General features: G+C 43.9%; 1 protein-coding gene across 1 annotated transcript in view; it reads right to left on the bottom strand.

Annotated features, from left to right (window-relative positions):
* The window catches only part of PRKCE (protein kinase C epsilon), a 296,009-nt gene extending 282,660 nt beyond the window's left edge, over window positions 1-13,349 (bottom strand). The window contains exon 1 of the mRNA XM_082307833.1: window positions 12,389-13,349. Within this exon, the coding sequence (XP_082163959.1) occupies window positions 12,389-12,736 (348 nt within the window). The 5' untranslated portion in view covers window positions 12,737-13,349. The remainder of the gene's footprint in view (window positions 1-12,388) is intronic.
* Window positions 13,350-18,705: the final 5,356 nt, after the last annotated feature.

The following is an 18,705-nucleotide window of genomic DNA, read 5'->3' as shown; positions in this document are numbered from 1 at the left end:
CAAAACGTCTATAGACCTGACATTGTAGTTTATGACCTTATTATCCAAAAGTGAGATAGTAAGTTTTCTCATTTTACAGCATAAGGTCCTCCAGGAAGAAACTATGAATTTTCTGTTTCTGCACAACCTAACACATTGTGAGTGTTATCAAAGAGAAATTAATAACTCCTACATTCAAAATTGTCACCCTGCCAGAATGTATGCATCCATGCTCTGAGAAGGTTTCAGCACTTCACTCCTGTCTTAGTGGGGATATCACTAGCATTAAGTACATTTTCATAGGTGCATAAAATGTCTCCGGGACTTCACATTATTTGCATCGTAAAGTTGATTAACCATGCATAAAGCTTATATACAGGGGTTCTGCAGACTGGCACACTGCTGCTGGAAAGCAAATTTTACTTGCTAGTCTGCAAATCGGGTGCAGAGCTGATTCACAGTTGCTGGAAGAGCTGCAAACTTTTTGGCAGTTCTACAAAACATTCGGCCTGTAATTTGTCTTACTGATCACTGCCACAATTATGCCCAGGTCCCAAACAGAAGAAGCCTATACAGTCCAGTGGGAGATTGCTGTAGGGAGAAGAGGCTTCACCAGAGCTGCCCCCATTTCTCACTCTGCCTGCCTTCCATTTCAGTCAGATGCTTTTTTTGACGTCGCTCTTCCAGGAACAGCATAAAAGACAAAATTACATTCTCACACTTCACATCGGATTTTAAATCTGATTTAAAAAACTGTAAACTTTGGATTACAGTAAGGATTTTGAAATCTTTATGGTATTCATAACACTGATACAGCAAAACAGGGCTTGGCTGGAGAGTGCACACACTTTAAACCAAATATAACAGTTGGAACACGTTAGAGCCTGTCAGTTTGATGTCCAGAGTACATTCAAACAAGGCTAGAGATCAGTTTCATTTTATTTGTTTATATCCAATGATTTACTATTGTTTTATTAATGAAGTATCAGTCAGAAAAAAACCCAAAATGTTAAGGTTTTGGTTTTGTTTGTTTTTACTTTAAAAACATTCTGAACAATACCACTTGCAAGAAAACATGTACCTACCAAACTGAAGAGAAGGTTCCTTGGTCAGTCACTTCTGACCAACGCATTCACAAGCAGTTCACAATGCACTCACAAACTCATTCGTAAACAGTTTAGAAGCTGAGCTTAACTACAGATACAACACTGAAATAACCACTGATGAAAAGACAGCTGAGTAACACTTTCAAAAGACTTCTGAATCGGGAGCCTAAATTCTTCGTGGAACTTCCATATATCTGAAGAATTTACAACAGGCCTCAATTCTGAGAAATACAAAAAGTACAATATTAAGCATACAAGGAATTCAATTGATGGTGATATAACTCCCCATCTCCCTAACTCAGCTAGTAGCACAAAGGAATCACTATGTACGCAACTAAATGATACACGTCCTCTCAACAGTTTCAGCAACAGGGAACACCACTCAAAGAAATTCCCATTAAAATCAATATAGGAACATCACTTTTGAATTGGTGTGCAAGACCACTTATGCCCTGTCTGCCCTCCAGTCATTAGTGTATGGCACACTTCCTTTGTGTTTGTCTAAGGTTTATTGGTTTTTTGCTTACTCACACATCTACTTACCAACAAAACCAACACAGAAAAGTTTCTGCTGTTTGCACTGCACTGGGCTATGACAAACAGAGGTCAACTGCACCCAATCTATTTTTTTTATACCGTACTACTGCTGTACAGTGAAGGCCTTTCAAAAAAGGATCAGGACCCCACAGTCCTACTAAATGATATCTACAAGAAGGTAACATGATAACCCCTCCCCAAGGCATCTTGCAACAAACGGGAAAAGCGGACACAAAGAATGAGCATGAACTGGCAAGGAAAGAGCACCTAAAGAGGTCATAGGAACTTGTCTAGCTCATGGTGTCTGGGCTGCTAATGCACTACATAATTGTTAAAAATCAGTTTAGCTGAATTTGTATTTTAAAACCTTTTACATGGCCTTATAAAAAATGCATATGCAAAGCTTCCTCCTAAATATGACCACTAAACCAATATTTTTTTTAAAGTAATGTACTTTACTATATATACATATGAAAAAATAAATAATATCTTGCATAAAGGTCATTGGAAAGAGATACAAGGTTTTGCTCTTTAGGTGAAAAGCACTGTCGCTTGCATCCGATGCAAGGGGTAACACTTCTACCAAATCAGTGTGAGAGGTTAATAAAATTCTTCTTTCCTCTTTCCTCCTCTCAGAGCCTTGATATGGCTCTGAGAACTTGCTGGCACAAAGACTAAAGGTGTGGAATAAAACTTAACAAAGCTTATCTCAGCTCATTGACATTAAAGCACAAGATTAACCCTATATGTCATGTCTGTATTTGATTATTGTCCTGGTAGTGCTCTAACCCAGCTACTGATAAGGAAAAAAGCTCAAATGCAACAATACAGTTAAAACTAGCTTTCATGCAATTATCCAGAAAAATTCTGTAGTTCCCTAAAAGCGGGTGATCCCAAACATTCTCAAAGCTATATGAGATACTCAGAAATAACTAGAAATTTGGGAACCATGAAGTAGATCAAAAGGGCTGTCCCTCTAAACCTGTCGACTCCTTGAAGAGAAACACCACATCACACAAAGCATCAGGATCTCCAAATATCTTCAGCAAAATTTCCACTATTGCCTCTCCCCTTGAGATTTTGAGTTAGGGACACCAAGCAAAGCTGAACTGATAGGCTGCTGCTAACCTACCACTACAGCCTTTCACACTGGTAAGCATTTTCCTATTATTTCTTTTGGCTTCCCCAATCTGCCTTTTTTGACTTGTGCTTGGACTGTTATTTTTTGAAGACAGAAACCATAATTTTGCTTTATATAAAATAAAAATACCAAACAATACTAGATATTTTCTGTAATTAGGAGTCCCTGAAAATCCCAACAGTCAGTACCTACTAAAACTTTACAACAGTGTTTCCACTGCTTGGGAGAATCCAGTTTTCAGGGACAGATCATGTCCCACTGACTCTGCTAAAACCAGAGCATTTTGCTTAAAGTTCAAAGCTACTATATGACACTTCCTTCAACCACTTCTGTAGTGTAACTAACTGGAAACTCAGCGCATCACTTCTGATTGAAGATAACTGCTCCAACAGCCACCCGTCTGATCAGTTAGTTCCCTGCTGCTTGCTGAGAAGCACAGTGGGGGCACGCTCTGGATGAGAGCGGCTGGGCAAATCCCATAGAGCTTCTGATACTGAAGATGCTTCTGAGTCCTACTGACACAAGGAGCTCACTGGTCCACCAGTGTGACAAGAAGAGGGAAGGAGCTGGAGCGGTGGGAGTAACAGCAATATGGGTATATGGGAAGTAATAACAAGAAAAAAGAAGGAAAAGTTAAAGCAGACAGCCAGGACTTGAGGACAAGGTGATAGCAGTGGATTAAGGAGAAAAGAAGTGGGCTGTAAGGTCAAACGTTCAAGAGGTGCCAAGGCACTATGGGATTACAACGAAGAAAAAGGCAAGGAAACTCAGAGGAAAAGAAAAACAAAACAGATTCCTCAATAAATCCAACTAGAATCACATAAGAAAGAGAACAAAGTGGACGCAGTATGGGTGACCTTTAGCCTCTCCTTTTCCAACACATTCTCAGGCATCATTTTCAAAGACCATAGATCAATCTCATCTTGAAATAAAGGGAAGTGGACGGATGCTGCAAAGACTTATGCAATGAGTGAATATGGTCCCAGTAAGAAAACTGTACTTTCAATAGGTCTCTGTAGAGATCTATAGCAGGACATTTCAGTCACGTAGCCTGCTAGCATTGCCAACATCAAAATCTTATGCAATCCTGTAAAGGTCACCCTATCATTTCTTGACCATCTTGAAGCCAGAGCAGATAAAGAAAGATGGAGAATTGGCAGCATGAAGACAGAACAGATGATAAAGAGGAAACTGAACAAAAACAAGGAAGTAGAAAACATTACTGTCTTGCTGGCTTTTAATCTGTGAAACAAAGCAAAGCCATTCCAACCATTTCCTCATCACCTATTCAGAGTATGCATCAGTCTTCCCCTCATGTCTCCACGACCATTACATCTGCTTCATTGCTACCACGTCACTATCTAAAGATACTTATTAACATTGACAAAGCCATATATTTTTTAATGACGTTAAAAAGGCCAATGTACTGAAGAACTAGGAGTTCTAAAATGCATAAGAAACCCTGATCCCCCATGATAAGAGGCTTGTTACTTACTTATACTGTAAAGTACTGAAAGATACTAAGTTGGAAACACCAAGTATGAAATTCGCCTACTCTTCATTTAAGATACAGAGATACAATGGGGGCTTGCTGTTCAAACAGTGCAGCCGTGAAATTTATTTGGTAACATCTAGCCATTATTCACGCTTTTTTGTTCCTGCCTGTGATGAAATTGCCCAGCAGGACACCAGAAACAACCAAAATGATTCTATTGTCTGGAACAATTAAATCAGCTCAAGCTAGCCAATATAAGGCAGGAATGGCTGCCTGCAAGCCTCCGATGGAATATAACTTTGCCTTTTTTAATTCTAAAAGCAACGGTCTTTCTTTACTTCAGCTCTTCAACAATTCAAGCCCTACAGAGTTCAGTGGGGGAAAAACTCTTAGAACTGTATAGCTTTTCTCTAACACTTCCCATAAAATAAATGTTAAAACTCCTGTTATATTTAATGGGAACATGCCAATATCACTAGGTTTTTTAGCTGTGCTATTCAGAAATATGTGAAATCTTGGCTTCTGTAACTTCTGTTAAATCACAGCAATGATAATTTAAGATTTTTTAACTCTTAGAGGAATGTAAGTGAGAGGACACTCAGAAATCAACTTTACTAGCAATTCAAGCTACTGACTGTGAATAATGATCAGAGTAGGTAATAATTCTGCAGATGTTCTTACATCACATTTATTTGCATTTTGCTTTACTAAAATATAGTGCAAAGTACATAACTGCCATGAAAGTTACCCAATCTCTGGAATTATTTATTAGCTTTACAGTTGCAATTTCATATTTATATTGCCGAATATACTTTTAAAATCTTTTAGTGATTGCCTGCCAAATAGGAAAGCAGTCACTTACAAACACAAGGTTAAAACTTTTTGTCAGCCTTCTGTAATGACCGCTTTGCCCCCAAATGGTAGAAACCCCTGTAACTGCTACAGTTTGCATGACTCAAAAGGGCACGCAAAATATCCCCATTCTTCAGACCTTGGTCTGTCTAGCTTGACAAAAGGGTTGGGTTGGTTCCTCCCCCAAACTGGCAGTTTTCCAAGCTGTCTTTGGACTTCGGATCTTATTCCACATCCAGATAGCTCCAGCCCTACCTTTCCATGTGGATGGAGGGAAAGTCTCTTCTCAGTCCTCCCTGATCACAGATTTCCCATTACTTGCATACCCTATTGTTTCCAAAACCTTTCTTATCATGAACTGTAGATGTCTTTCTCTTACAATCTAATAACTGGGTTGAGGGAAAGGAGATTAAGACAGTACTGGGTAAAGCAGAACGGAATTCAACGAGCCAATTCCAAGCAGAACGGCTCTCACCTCTAATTTTTTAGCAATTGTATTCACAGCCTCCCTTCAAAATTTGAAAACCCCCAAAAAGTTCATTTAAATGGAAGTTCAGTTAGGGAGTGGAAACTAATCACACTAAGATGCGAAGTCCTACAATTCCAACTTAAATCAATCCTCATTTTGGCAGTATTTAAAGAATTCTGGACAAGGAAGGCAGAGATTTAGTTTTGATGGCTGAGGAAAGCAGAAACCAGGCTTGCATGTGCAAGATTTGCAGAAGAATAATAAATCAGTAAGAGTAAAATAAAAGTAAAGGATGTTGTTAAATGTTATTTGTTCTCAGTTTTCCCTTGGAACACAGGCCTCAGTTGAGGAAAGAATTTAAACACATGCCTGCATGAAATCCAGTGAACCCAGTGAACCCAGCGAGATCAGTGGTTTACTCACAACCATGAAGTTCTGCATAGTGTCTGTGGAACCGCCTGGGCTGGAATAATGATACGCACTGTTTAAAAACTGGCACAAGAAGGACATGTAGGAATCGTTTTCACCCCACTTTCTTAAAGTCCAGCTTTGAATTAACACCTATGAACTGGACTCTGTAACTGGTAACTTTGGTCTAACAAATACTTTCTACAGAGTTTGGTAGAATTACTTTCACTATGTGGAACTTCGTATCGGTATTGGTATAAGCAACAACAGGGTGAGATTCTGATCAGTTGTGGGATCAAATTCTGACCTACATGTATGATAATTCAGTGCTAAGTGAAATGCATGCTCTACTACACACTTTTCATGCCCTGAGCAATTTTTTTCACATCTGAAGTGAGACCTCAAAAGCTATACACTGAGCAAAGCAGGCAAAAAACAAAAAACAAACAAACAAAACAAAAAACAAACAAACAAAAAACCCAAAAAACAAACAGGTCAGTGAGCAACATATGGCCTTCAACCAGTCAGTTTGCCTATGCCAGCTCATCCCTGTCTCCTACACATGTAGCTTTCCACTGCTGCCAAAAAGGCAGCTGGAGTACATGGGGCAGCAGCAACTATTTGTTACCCTCCTCCAGGTTTCTCTCCATGCCTCATCTCTTCCTTTCCCCGCTTTGCCCTTTCTCTCTCCCTGCAGTAGCAACTGCAGGGGCAGCTTTTTCCCCCTCTACTGCTTCTCAGCAGGCTGGGAAGCACTGCAGGTAAGCCGGAGCTGGTAGGAAAGAACATTTCTAGCAGGGAGTAGGAGTAGATTTATGCAGCTGTAGAATGGGATTGATACGAAATAGTGGGTGAGCTGCGTAGTGCCTGTACCGCATCCCCAGCAGAGAGGGAAAAGAGGAGGCACAGGAGGGAGACAGGCTGACAGAGAAGGCAAGACAGACCCCCACCTGTACAAAGTGCTCTCCAAAATCTCCCATCTCCTCTTGACAACCGCCCACCCTCACAATTACGCTGAGTCCCTGCAAAACCCTGCCAATACCCTGTAGCTCTCTCACCCTCTCCCCCCAAACCTGACAGACCTTGCTCAGTGACAGCTTTGTCATGCAGAAACCTATCAAACAGGACGGCAATTTCCCTTTCATTTCAACAAATACTCTTCTGATAACAATGCTTTTCAGCAGCCCATGAGCCGCAGTTTAGATGAAATGTAAAGCTTTCACAAGCAAAATCCTAGGCCTTTCAACACCATCAGCACAGATAAGTTCAGCCAGTAGATGAAAATAAAAATGAAAACACACAACAATCACACTCTGCCAGCCCAATGCCACCCTTCAGCAGTGTATGGCACAAGCAGAGGTTAACACGCAATGATGACGATTCCGCTCTCTGTCTGCCAGCTACAATGGATCACCTGCTGACTGAAAGGAGTTCCCATTTCAGCAACAGGAATGGCATTAAAAAAAAAAAAAAAAAAAAAAGAAACAAAAGACAAACAAACAGAAAAACTCTGATAAGCACCTAAGTAGTCTTTCCAGTTAATTCAGATTAGAGGCGCTGGAAAGAGACAGCTCTGCTTCTCACATCCATGGACAGCTCACGGGACCAAGGACTCAGAAATCTGTCCCCTGCTATTGCCTTTTGGGTGACATTCAGAGCTCCGTTAACTTAACTGCATGGACTGCAACTTAAAGACCTAGTCTTTCCAACAGGGAAATTTCTTCAATAGTACACTACAAGCATGACATAAAAATACGTAACTCAACAGTTCAACAAGTATGTAAAAGAGTGTACTTCTTCCCCATGCCATTTCCCATAACTCATTATCAACTTGTTATTGAGATATAATATCAGTTCATAATAAACTTGCTTTATGCAATGGTGGCACAGTTGCATGACTAACTTCACACTGACAAAATGGAAATACGAAAGGATGCTTTTAAAAAAGTATAATGTTTTAAATTTAGATCTTAAGAAGCAGCACTGAAGAGAAAATAAATAGCATGGAAGATATTTAGGACTAGCGAAGAACAGCTCACTGAAATCTGTGTTTTATTTTTTTCCTGACAGTGTTAGGGATTTTTTTAAGACAGCAGAAAATTAAACTTGTTTCATTAACCTAAATATAGCTGTAAAATATTTGCAGTAGAAATAGAGGCTTCTCTTGCTAAACGTTGTGATGTCCTGACTGATTTAGTGAGTTCTGCTACTCAGTCTGCAAAAGGATTTCTTAGGACAACTCAATAGGTTTTCTCGTGTACAGCCGGGCTAATGGCTAAGACCCTTAGATGGAGTCTTTGGCATAGGTCCAATCACACTGATTTCATCTATCATCAACTCTGGAAAGTGGACTTGAACTCAGAACCCATACTACCAATCATCCAAACACATAAACATTGATCGTGGTAATTCACAGGAGTGTAACCACAAAGCTAAATATCAACGGAATTTTCCTTCCTGATCTCAATTCTACTGATCAAAATGTAGCTGCGTTACCAACTCAAGTGCAACGTTTACATATGCCACATGTAAGAAAGCTAGATAAAGACATACTTTATCATGACCTGAATTACCTAACTCAAAAAAATATAGCCACAGCTTTCATGTTATTAGTTTGTTTTTCAATCAGAACTTACAGGTTGTTTATTGTTCCGTATTTCGTATTTTTCAAAGCGTAAGTTCACCAACATCCTCTTGCATACTCTGTGCCATTCTGTATAACATTTTATGGGCTTACAGAAAAGCCTGTAATGTCATAAATCCACAGCTCTCTTTAAAACTGCAGTGTAGCCGTGACTTAAAAAAACTGCAAAACTGACACTTTTACTGTGCTATGTCTGTATTGATGCACCACTGGAAAAGCAGCCATCTATTTAATTGTCACTATACCTTTTTTAGAAACCCAAACAAGTATTTTATATTGATCTTTAAAAATAAACAAGTATGTATTTTGTTTAAAAGCTTCTGTCCAGTAAAATCTGAACCACTGTTTTAGGCCACAACTTTGATTATATATATATTTATTTATATAATATTATATATATTATTATATATAATTATATATATTATTTATATATTATGTATTTTTTTAATATCTATTTATATATACATTCAGGGAGTATACATATCATAAGGTTAAAAATAATTTTTGCAACTGCTGAATACTCTGTAGATAAAAGGAACCAGGATTTTGCATATTTATCTGACTTGTCCTAATACAATAGATGCTATCATCATTTCAAGCTTTGTACTTGTTTATCATTAGTGTTTCCACTGTAACCATGGCATCAGTATATAGCACAGGCTTAACAGTAAGAAAAATACTCAGTATTTTCCTAAAAAACTCCTCTCTTCATAAAAAAATACAAGGATTTGCACAATGGCAAAAACCAAGCAAAGTAGGTGAGCTGGCTAAAGAGAGAAACAGTTTCTTTTTAGGAAAAAAAAAAAAAACTAAAACATTATTTCTTTGCCAGCCTTTTTTGCATTTTGGACTTCTAACAAGAACCTAGAAATATATTACAGGATAAGTAACATAACCTTGACCCTAGTGCAGACATTATAAAACAAATATTGACATTTCCTTACAAAAATACATGCAGTATTATATGAGATTGAAAGCATTAAAGCTATTAATATATTGACAAGATCTGTTCTCAGCACATGAGCTTTTTCTCAAACCTATTTAAATAGTGACGGTCCAGTCCTGCAAGAACTGTTGCATCATTCTGAAGGTAAAAAGGGGCAGCAGTGGAATTCCACAGAACACACTCAACAAGTATGTGGTACCCAGTTCAAACTTTCAGGGAAACGTTCAGAATAGCATAAAAAGACTTTACGGTCTCCAAGAGTGTTTCTTAGGTTGCATTTATTTGATATCTCAGGCAGTGAGGAGGAATGGGTTCCTGTGATTCCTGCTTTTAATTTGCTTGTTATAAACTTGGGAAAGAGTACTACAAAAATATCTGCCTTAAATGCCAAGAGTGAAATGAAGGAATTAGTATGTATAGTATATATATATTAGTATATGGACTGTATGATACCAGCAGATCTTAGTCTAATATTGGTTTAGGCCACATGTATTTTTCTCGCATTGTGAAACTCATTCATTTCATAGACGACCTCTCTTTTTCAGGTTTTAATATAGACTCCAGACACAAATGAAGATACCAATAAATCTATTTACTTCACCACGGACTCTACAGAGACCTCATGGCCACAGGCCTTATTCTAACTCAGGGAAATCAGACAAAAAAACAGTGTGATTTTGTAAGCGCCAGATAAGGTCCTTATCTATTAACAATCCAATAAACATACTCGGTATTACAATTACAGTGACACATTCAGTAAATGGGAAGATTTTGGAAAGGGTGAAGCCCAATCCTATAAATATTTGCCTCCCCACCAATTCTAACTGTGATTCAGGGAGGGTGGTGTACAACGTGTGCTATATGTACGACACAAACACAATCCGAACTATGAGGATTTACAGCACAAAACGAGGTACGGGATGCTTCAGAAGCTGCATTACATTGAGCTGACCAGCTGTGATCCAGTGCCATGCCCTCAATTCTGTCACATCAACAGACAAGCGTAGTCACTCCCTCGTCTCCTCCCACCCAGTGAATGCTGGACAGCAATGAATCCTGGTGCAATAAAACACAGCATTTATCTGATTCAGCTATGTAGTTCCTCACAGATCGTGTTTACAATGGGCCTCAATCTGTTAAATTCCACTATTTATCTAGGGAACATGTTCAGATGTTTGAGTTCACCTTCAAAATCAGAGCCAGGACATACCCCAGCACACCAGCCCCACCAAAATTCAAACTTGGCATCTGCAACCTGCAAGGTCCTTCCAGATTTGGCAACAAACTCACAACATGTACCATACACAAAAAGAACATATGAAACTATTATTCTTTCACTAAAAATCTGTGATGACATCCTCATCCCACTGGTCTCAAAACATGAAACCCCCCCTTGATTTCAGGAGAGCCACAACCTGATTATCATTCAATCCAGGTAAAAGACATCTGCAATACTGCTGCATTTGTCTTTTCCTGATTTGGCTATTTTTCCTCTGCCTATCACCCAGTTTTACCACCCAAGCTTACGAATGTGTAGCTTTTATAGAGCACCAGAATAATCTAGATCCTAATTATCACAATGTAACATATGTAGCAGAAGTGAAAAATATTTCAAAGTTGTCAACATAAAAGTTTTAACAGTAAAGTTATTCAGCTCGTACCCAGCATAAATAGAACCTAATTCTTTCACGCCTTTCCATCATTCTGACATCTCTTTTTCACCACTGCATTAAGTAAAGAAGCCCCAAAGAATACATGAAACTCAGAGCTATTAACTCTCGCTATTTTTACTTTGGTCCTGGGTTCTTTGTCTGTTTGCCAAAAAAATATTGCCCTGACTAGTATCCTTGACCGTAACAAATAAATACACAAAAAGATGAGCATACACATTTCAGATGGCTGGTCAAGCAGGGCACATTTAAAATGAGAAGACAGCTACTATTGTTTTATTATACATCTTATTTAAAGGATATACCGTTTAACTGTTTAACTGCAGAAATGTGAAATGTGCATATTCACATTTCCTGTGTTTCTTTTTTTGTTTGTTTGATTTTTCTGCATTAAATCACAGTACCTGAGGATGTCAGACCAAGGATTTTCCAGCTTTTTTGTACTCCCACTGAGGCGTGTTAGCCTCTGGGTCTTTAAGACGCTGTAGAAGCTGTTAGACACACCGTGTATACAGGCAACAGAATTTGTCTGGTCGGGGCCAAAATCCACCCGGACCCTTTTATCAGTTCCAGGCATTTGAAGAAGCACTGCGTTAGCTCTATGCATAAAGGTGCAGATCATCTGGGGGAAGGAAGGAGGAGCATCGGTGTTGATGCAGCGAGCTTCCAAGTGACACGAAGACCCTGAAGTGTCTCGTATCAGAGGTCAGGTCTGGATTTTTAAGGCTCGTCATTGCCAGGCTGACCAAGAGCGTTCACACTGAAGTGATGAACTCGGTCTAAGTGCCGGATCTGGGTTTGCAGTAATGTTGCGTATGGATGCATTTGGTTGGGGTTTTTCAAACACAATAAGATAACTAGACTTGTATTTATGTAACGTAATTTCAGAAACTTAAGTGGTAATTATACATCTCTTACTTAGATTCAGCGTATTTTTCTTTCCTGCCTTGCCTGTAGACCACATGCAAGAGATATACAGTAACCATGACTATCTCAGTATAACAAAGCGTGGAAATAATGAAAAGCCTTCAGAGCCATTACATGCCCGTGGCAACCTAGCTCTGCAAGACAGATGTTGCGTCCGGAGCCATGCCACTGAAAATCACATGTACATGTATGTATCTACAGCGCAAACACTCACCCAGTCCTCGAAGTGGCGGCTCCCGTTCTGCAGCAAGTCCTCAAACTGTATAGTGCAGTTAGCTACAAAATCGTCGTACCCGATGGGGGCATCATGGAAAACAGCCATCTCTATCTTCCTGCCATTACAAACGTCGGTGACAAATTCATCGTTCCAAGCAGGACTGTTGGTTTTTTGCTTGGTTGAGGTCTGCCCGATCCTGGAGTCGTCCACGTTGAGGGCTATGTAAGGGTCCAGCAAAAAGGTCTGTGGCCTGGGACCCACCGCATGCCTCAGAGACCACGCCGTGGGTTTCAGATTCACCGCCTCGCAGATCTTGATTTTCAGCAAGCCATTGAAAACCACCATGGCTGGATGGCTGCACTTTTCCCGGGATTAAACACTCGCACAACGCACTCGCACCGAGAGGGAGGGAAGGAGGGAGGGAGGGAAGAGGGAAGGAGGTCTCGCCAATAAATAGGAGGGCAGGTCTGGGAGTGGGGGAGCAGGATACAGTGCGGGTCTCTTCGCCTTGCTGCTGCTGCTGTTACCTTTGCTTATTTAGCCTTTGCTCTTGCGACACCCAGTGAATACATTTATTTTCTTGCCCGTGTTTCTAACGGAAAACAAGGGAGGGGGGCCGCCGGGGAGGGGGAGGCGCCCGCGGCTGCAGAAACCCCCGAATGCAATCAAAACCCGAGCATAATCAATCCGGGGGGCGAGCAAGAGCCTTCTCCCTTCACCTAGACCATAATCCGGGGCCAGCCTTCGCAGAGGAGGCAGAGCCGCGGCCCCCGGCTCCCGCACACGCCAGTCCTGCCCGCGCGCCGCGCAACAATGCACCCACACAGGAGGCACCCACGCAAATCAGAAGCACCGGCCGACCCGCCAGCCCTGCCTACTGCACCGCCGCCGCTCAGCACACGTCCACCCGGGGACCTTCCATCCGCGCCGGAGCCCGCAGCCGCCCGTCCTGCGCCGCCTCCGCCTCCTCCGCCGCCGCCAAGGCCAAGGACCCAGCGGAGCGACCCCCGCGCATGGGGGGGGGGCGACGGCAGCGGAGCGGGCCGCGCGGGTCTCGGCGGGCTCCGGCTGGGCGGCCGCCGCCCTGGCGATGGGCAGAGCCGCCGCCGCCTCCCGCCTCCCGCCGGCCGCCTCCCTCCGCGCCGTGCCGCGCCGCGCCGCGCCGCGCGCAGCCCCAGCCCGCCCGCCGGTGCCGCTCCGCCGCTCGCCAGTGCAGGAAATGCGCAAAAGACGTCAGTGTGTGTGTGCGTGTGCGAGTGTGTGTGTGGTGCGAGTGTGCGGAGGCAGCGCCGGCTGTGCGTGTGCGTGCGTGTGTAGAAAGTTTTGCCTGTTGGGGGAGCAGCGGGGCCGCGGCCGCCGGGAAACCGCCTCGGGGGTCGTGACTCCCGCGGGCCGCGCTCGCCGCTCCTCCGCGCCCGCCGGGCGGCTTCGCGCGGGGGCCTCTGCCTCCCCCCTCCCGGCCGCCTCCCGCCTCCTCCTCCCAGGGTAAAGTGGTGAACCAAGCGGGGAAAAAACACCCCCGGCCGCCTTCCGCCCGGGCTGCAAATAGCCCGCCCGCTTTTATTAACGTGCTGGATCGCGGAGGTCCTGCCCCCGGCCGCCCAGCGGCGCTGCCGGTCCCGCCGCGGCTACTTCCACCGCGCCGGGCGCTTCGGGCGCCACGGACGCCCCCTCCCGCAGGGCTGCCCGCCCCTCGCTCTCCTCCCCGTGACAGCAGCGCCCCCGGGGCCCCTCCGCCGCGCCCCGGCCCGCGCCTGACGGGCGACGAGCCCGCCGCTCCCCCCCCGCCCCTGCCCCGGCACCGCCGCCTGACAGCGCCGAGCCCCGGCCCGCGCCGGCAACCGCCGCGGCCAACCGCCACCCCCCCGCCGCGGCCCCCGCCCGCCGCGGCGGCGGCAGACAGCGCTACGTCAGCGGGGGCCGGGCCGGAGGAAGAGTTTCCCCGCGGTGTGCGAGCGCCGGGAAGTGCCCTGCGCCGCCAGGGGAAGCGGCCTCCCGGGGCCCGCCCCGCCCGGCCCGGCCCGGCCCGGCCCGCGGCCGCCCTTCCCCCGGCCGGGAGAGGCTGCCTGGGGGTGGCGGCCCGGCCCGGCCCGGCCCGGCCCGTCAGAAAACGCCCCTTGAGCGGCTGTCTCCCCGCGGCGGCGGGTGGCCGGCAGCCCCTTTGTTTGCTGCCGATCACCTGGCCCGGCAGCGCCGGCCCGTGCCCGCCCCGCCTCGGGCCCTCGGCGCCCAGCGCCTCCCCGCTGCCGCCGGGTTGGAGCTGGCGCCGAGGCGAGGCAACGCCGCGGGGAGTCGGTCGCCACTGCCCCGCAAGGGTACTGACAGGGGGAAAAAAGTCCTCGGAAGGGGTGAAAGGGTGTACTTGCTGTGTTATTGAGCGTTATCCACGCGTCATGTGACATTTCGGTCATTTTCATCCCCCTGGTACCAAATACTGTATTAAATAACCGGGAAACCACGCGCAGCCTGGCTTTCTCCTCCTCAGAACAAACGTCCTCAGGATCTAGATGGTTTCCTTTGGTGAAAATTATTACTGCCTTATTTAGTTTTAGTTACTGGTTTTGCCAGTCTTCTGTGAGAAAGCCATTGGAAAAGGGATGGACTTTGCCCTTTGATGGCATTTGAATTCACTGTAATATCACCAGAGAAACCGAGAGCCAGCGCCGGCACCCAGGAGGGCGGCTGGGGTGCTTCGAAGGTTCAGGTGACGTAAAAAGATGCTCGATTGCCTGAATCCAGTTGAATCAGGACATAAAAGATGAGCACCCAGTCCTTGATCTGGACCTGACATTCCTGACTGGAGAGCAAAGAAGAGAAAATTACGGACTTCTATAGGTAATGGCTCAGGAGACAGGTGTTAGATTTGGAGGTGTTGAAATAGCTCCAGTATCTGTGCTTCCAGAGTAGTTTCCAGATAGAAGATACGGCACTAATGAAGCCTAAGGGTCATGAGAGCATTCACGTTAGTGGAAGAAAAACTTTCTGGTGCCTGTTGCCACTTAATCTACTAGTCAAAGCAGAAGTACAGTAAAATCTCCATGTTCGTTATCATCTTGACAATCCCCAAGCAGAATCATTTGATGCAAAGCTGTGATATGGAGCCAATTACAGGAAATGTCTTCCTTCGCAATTCAGCCTTCCCCGGGCTCCCAGCAGCCCTGATACATCTATCGCATTATTTCTGTAAAGGACCGCACTCGCAGGCCCCACCAGAAATACGAGAATGGCCTACTCCTTTCCTTCCACCCCCATTCACAACCTAGCACATATAGTGCTATATATTAAGCTATATGGCCTTACATTTAGTGTCTCAGAAAGAACGCTATAATTAAATCTTTCCTCTGGATGTGTTTGTGTTGTTTCTCAATAATGCTAATGTAAACAATATGCTCCATTTCCTTAGATATTGGACAACATAAAAGCTGAACTGATACACTGTTTCATTTTTTCTGTTTACTTTTAAGAGGCCTGCAACTACCTGTATTCTGAGCGCCCAAGGTAAGATTTAAGTAAACACAGTCTCCATGGTGAGTTTAATGACCTAACATCTCTGTAAGATCACACATGCATATTAGGAAAGTCTGAATAAATACAGACAATATTAACACAGCCTACAAAATAATATAAATAAACCTTATATCTGGCTAATTACATGTACAATCTACTGCATACATAGCTAGGCCCTGATATCTAATTTGAGCCATCTGCACTTTTCCATGCATTGAAGCAAGCTAAGGTTTTGTTTTGTTTCACAAATCATTTTTTCTAAGAAGACTGCCTGTGTGAATAAAGATTTACAAGCTCACTTAGGATCAGACAGCTCAAGCCGTGGACTGCTTAGGACAATACACGTACCCTGCACTGTTTTCATTTATTTTTATATTTTATTTTTTGATTATACTTTGGGAAAGCATGTTTCTGTCAAGACTGAACTTTTAACACTAAGCAGTTATTAACTTGCCAAAAGACCCCAGAACAATATTCTGAAAATCCAGTAACTCGGGTATATTGAGCAACATGACAATGCTTCCTGCAAAATTCATCCAAAAAATTGGCTCAGTGGTCTCAAAAACCCTAAGTAACAGACAGCAAAGAACATTCCAACTGTAAGTACCATTTTCCACTTGAATGGTTTTTAAATATTTGTTTGCTTGATTTTTTTTTCTCTTCTCTCGCTGTGGGTTCGGAAGGATTTGGTTCTATAAAAGCCAAAGAGCAAATGCTGTTCCTTGTGTTTCTTACGGGAGGGTCAGGAAAGGAAGATACAGCACATATCCCGATACTTCTCCTGCAGAAAGGCAATAAGAAGCACTCTAGATGCATTTCTGTACTCTCTTACAAAGGCTACGGCAGAGTAGTAAACCATGCCCTGTAGTTATTATGCTTTAGGTGTTCTTCCCAGCTGTGTTTTTTTTTAAAAGGACGCAGAGGGCCTACAGGGTACGCAGACTCAGGGCTGGTTAAGGAGATCTGTCTGCTCCCCAGAAGTCACCTTGGCAGGTAGAAGTCCCTCTGCTCAGCCCCCTGAGACCAAACTGCAGGTAGCTTTGTGTCAGGGCTGCTCCCGGCGCGTGCTGCCCACCTGCGGGAGCATCTGCACGTTGGTGTTTTGATTTTTCATTAGTGTTGCCTCAGTCCGAGCGATGACCTGGCAGACAACTGCATCGTTAGGGTGTCCTGTAAAGCTGTAAGGAAAAGACCCCCCAGAGATCATAAAAGCGCAGCCTATTTGCATCAGCTTCTCTTTGCATTCTTACTCCAGGAAAGAAAATACATCAAACCGGTAACGGGTAGCAACGATGGCAACGCCAGCACGCAGTCACCTGCAGGCAACAGCCTTCCAAGACACGGGTTGACTCCCGCAAACCCCTCCCAGGCTGCGCCTCCCCTGTTTCACGCAGAGTGGCAGTGGCAGGGGCAGGGGCAGGGGCAGTGGCAGGGAGGGACGAGCAAGCTGCAGGCTGTTTGTTACCTTGAGTCAGCCCCTGACCTTTCCCTGGCCTGCGAATCCTCAACAGCTCTGTGGAGAAACAGCACTATCTGGTGGAGGGAGCGTGTAAAGTCCTTCCAGGGCCCGCAGTGGGCTTTATTCAACTCTTGCAGCCACAATTGCAACTGCTTTCGAGGTGTGCTTGCCCAAGGTTGATAGATAGTTTGACTGGATTTTTAAGAGGATTTTCTTTTTTTTTTTTTACAGTCCCAGTGGCAGGGGAATGTATCTGGCTGAGTCTTTACGAAACTAATGCTTATATCAGTTTCTGGTGCTTTCCTGAAGAACTGCTTAAACCTTGGAGAAATGTCAGCAAATTTTCAGGATTTTCCAAGTACAGCAATACGAAAGGATGAGAGGAGGTTTTGTGTTGCTTTATTTTTAAAAGGAGTGTCATTTCTTAAAGTTATACTGAACAGATGCACAAGGAATAAAATCAGTCTTGTGTGCAGGAGAGATTTTCAGAAACATCTTTACGTCAAAAATGAAATAAAAGCCAGAACCCAAGTTATAACCCCTGTGAAATTTAAGGAACTGTGCCTCTGAATCCACACTGGACATGAACATATTCCAAGCATCGTGCATGTGAAGCTGTTCACTACTATGAGTACATCCACTGAATTCCTTTGAACTTAATGGATATGCTTATACAAGTGCAGTAGTTGAGTGTTGGTGGGATCAGTCCCTTCCTGGCAAGAAATCAAAGATTGCCGCTGAATGCTGACTATCTTTGAAAGTCAAATTATTATTTAGATATCTAATTTTGGACACACAGTTATGAAAAAAGCATCCTCAAGAGCATTTTCGCTCCTGTCATGCTGCAAATGATCATTAGGGTATACCAATAGCTAATTCATCTTTTCTAAAGATGAAGAAAAAGCCCAGTCTCACTGAGCTTGGTCCAACCTCCAGCTCCATTCCAAGGTTTTCCTTGGGTCCAGCCAATTTCCTATTAATTTATTCTTCACTTGCAAAGCATGTACCTGATAAGGCACTCCTAATGTTCTCTGTGAAATGTCTCAGCAAAAGAGATCTTGTCAATGTGTGATGAATTAGCTCTCCAACTCTCTCTAGTTTAATTATACTTTTGGTACTCTTCCCAACCTCTTTTAAAAGAACATACTAAACTGTACCTCAATTTGTTAGCTCTCATTGGGAATAAATCTCTCAGAATACCTATGCATTGCAACTGATACGGGACTGCAGGATTTGCAGCTTTAAGGTACCTGGTTCTGGCAGACACAGTGACACGGTGACTTCAGTGCAGCGTCTACCAGCCAGCCCGATTTCAGGTATGCACCTGGTTTGCTAGCCAAGACCGAAA

Source organism: Platalea leucorodia (assembly GCF_965183815.1).
Source record: "Platalea leucorodia genome assembly, chromosome: 3".
Taxonomy (NCBI): domain Eukaryota; kingdom Metazoa; phylum Chordata; class Aves; order Pelecaniformes; family Threskiornithidae; genus Platalea; species Platalea leucorodia.
The sequence above is the reverse complement of the archived record's forward strand: the minus strand, read 5'-3'. Positions and strand labels throughout refer to the sequence as shown.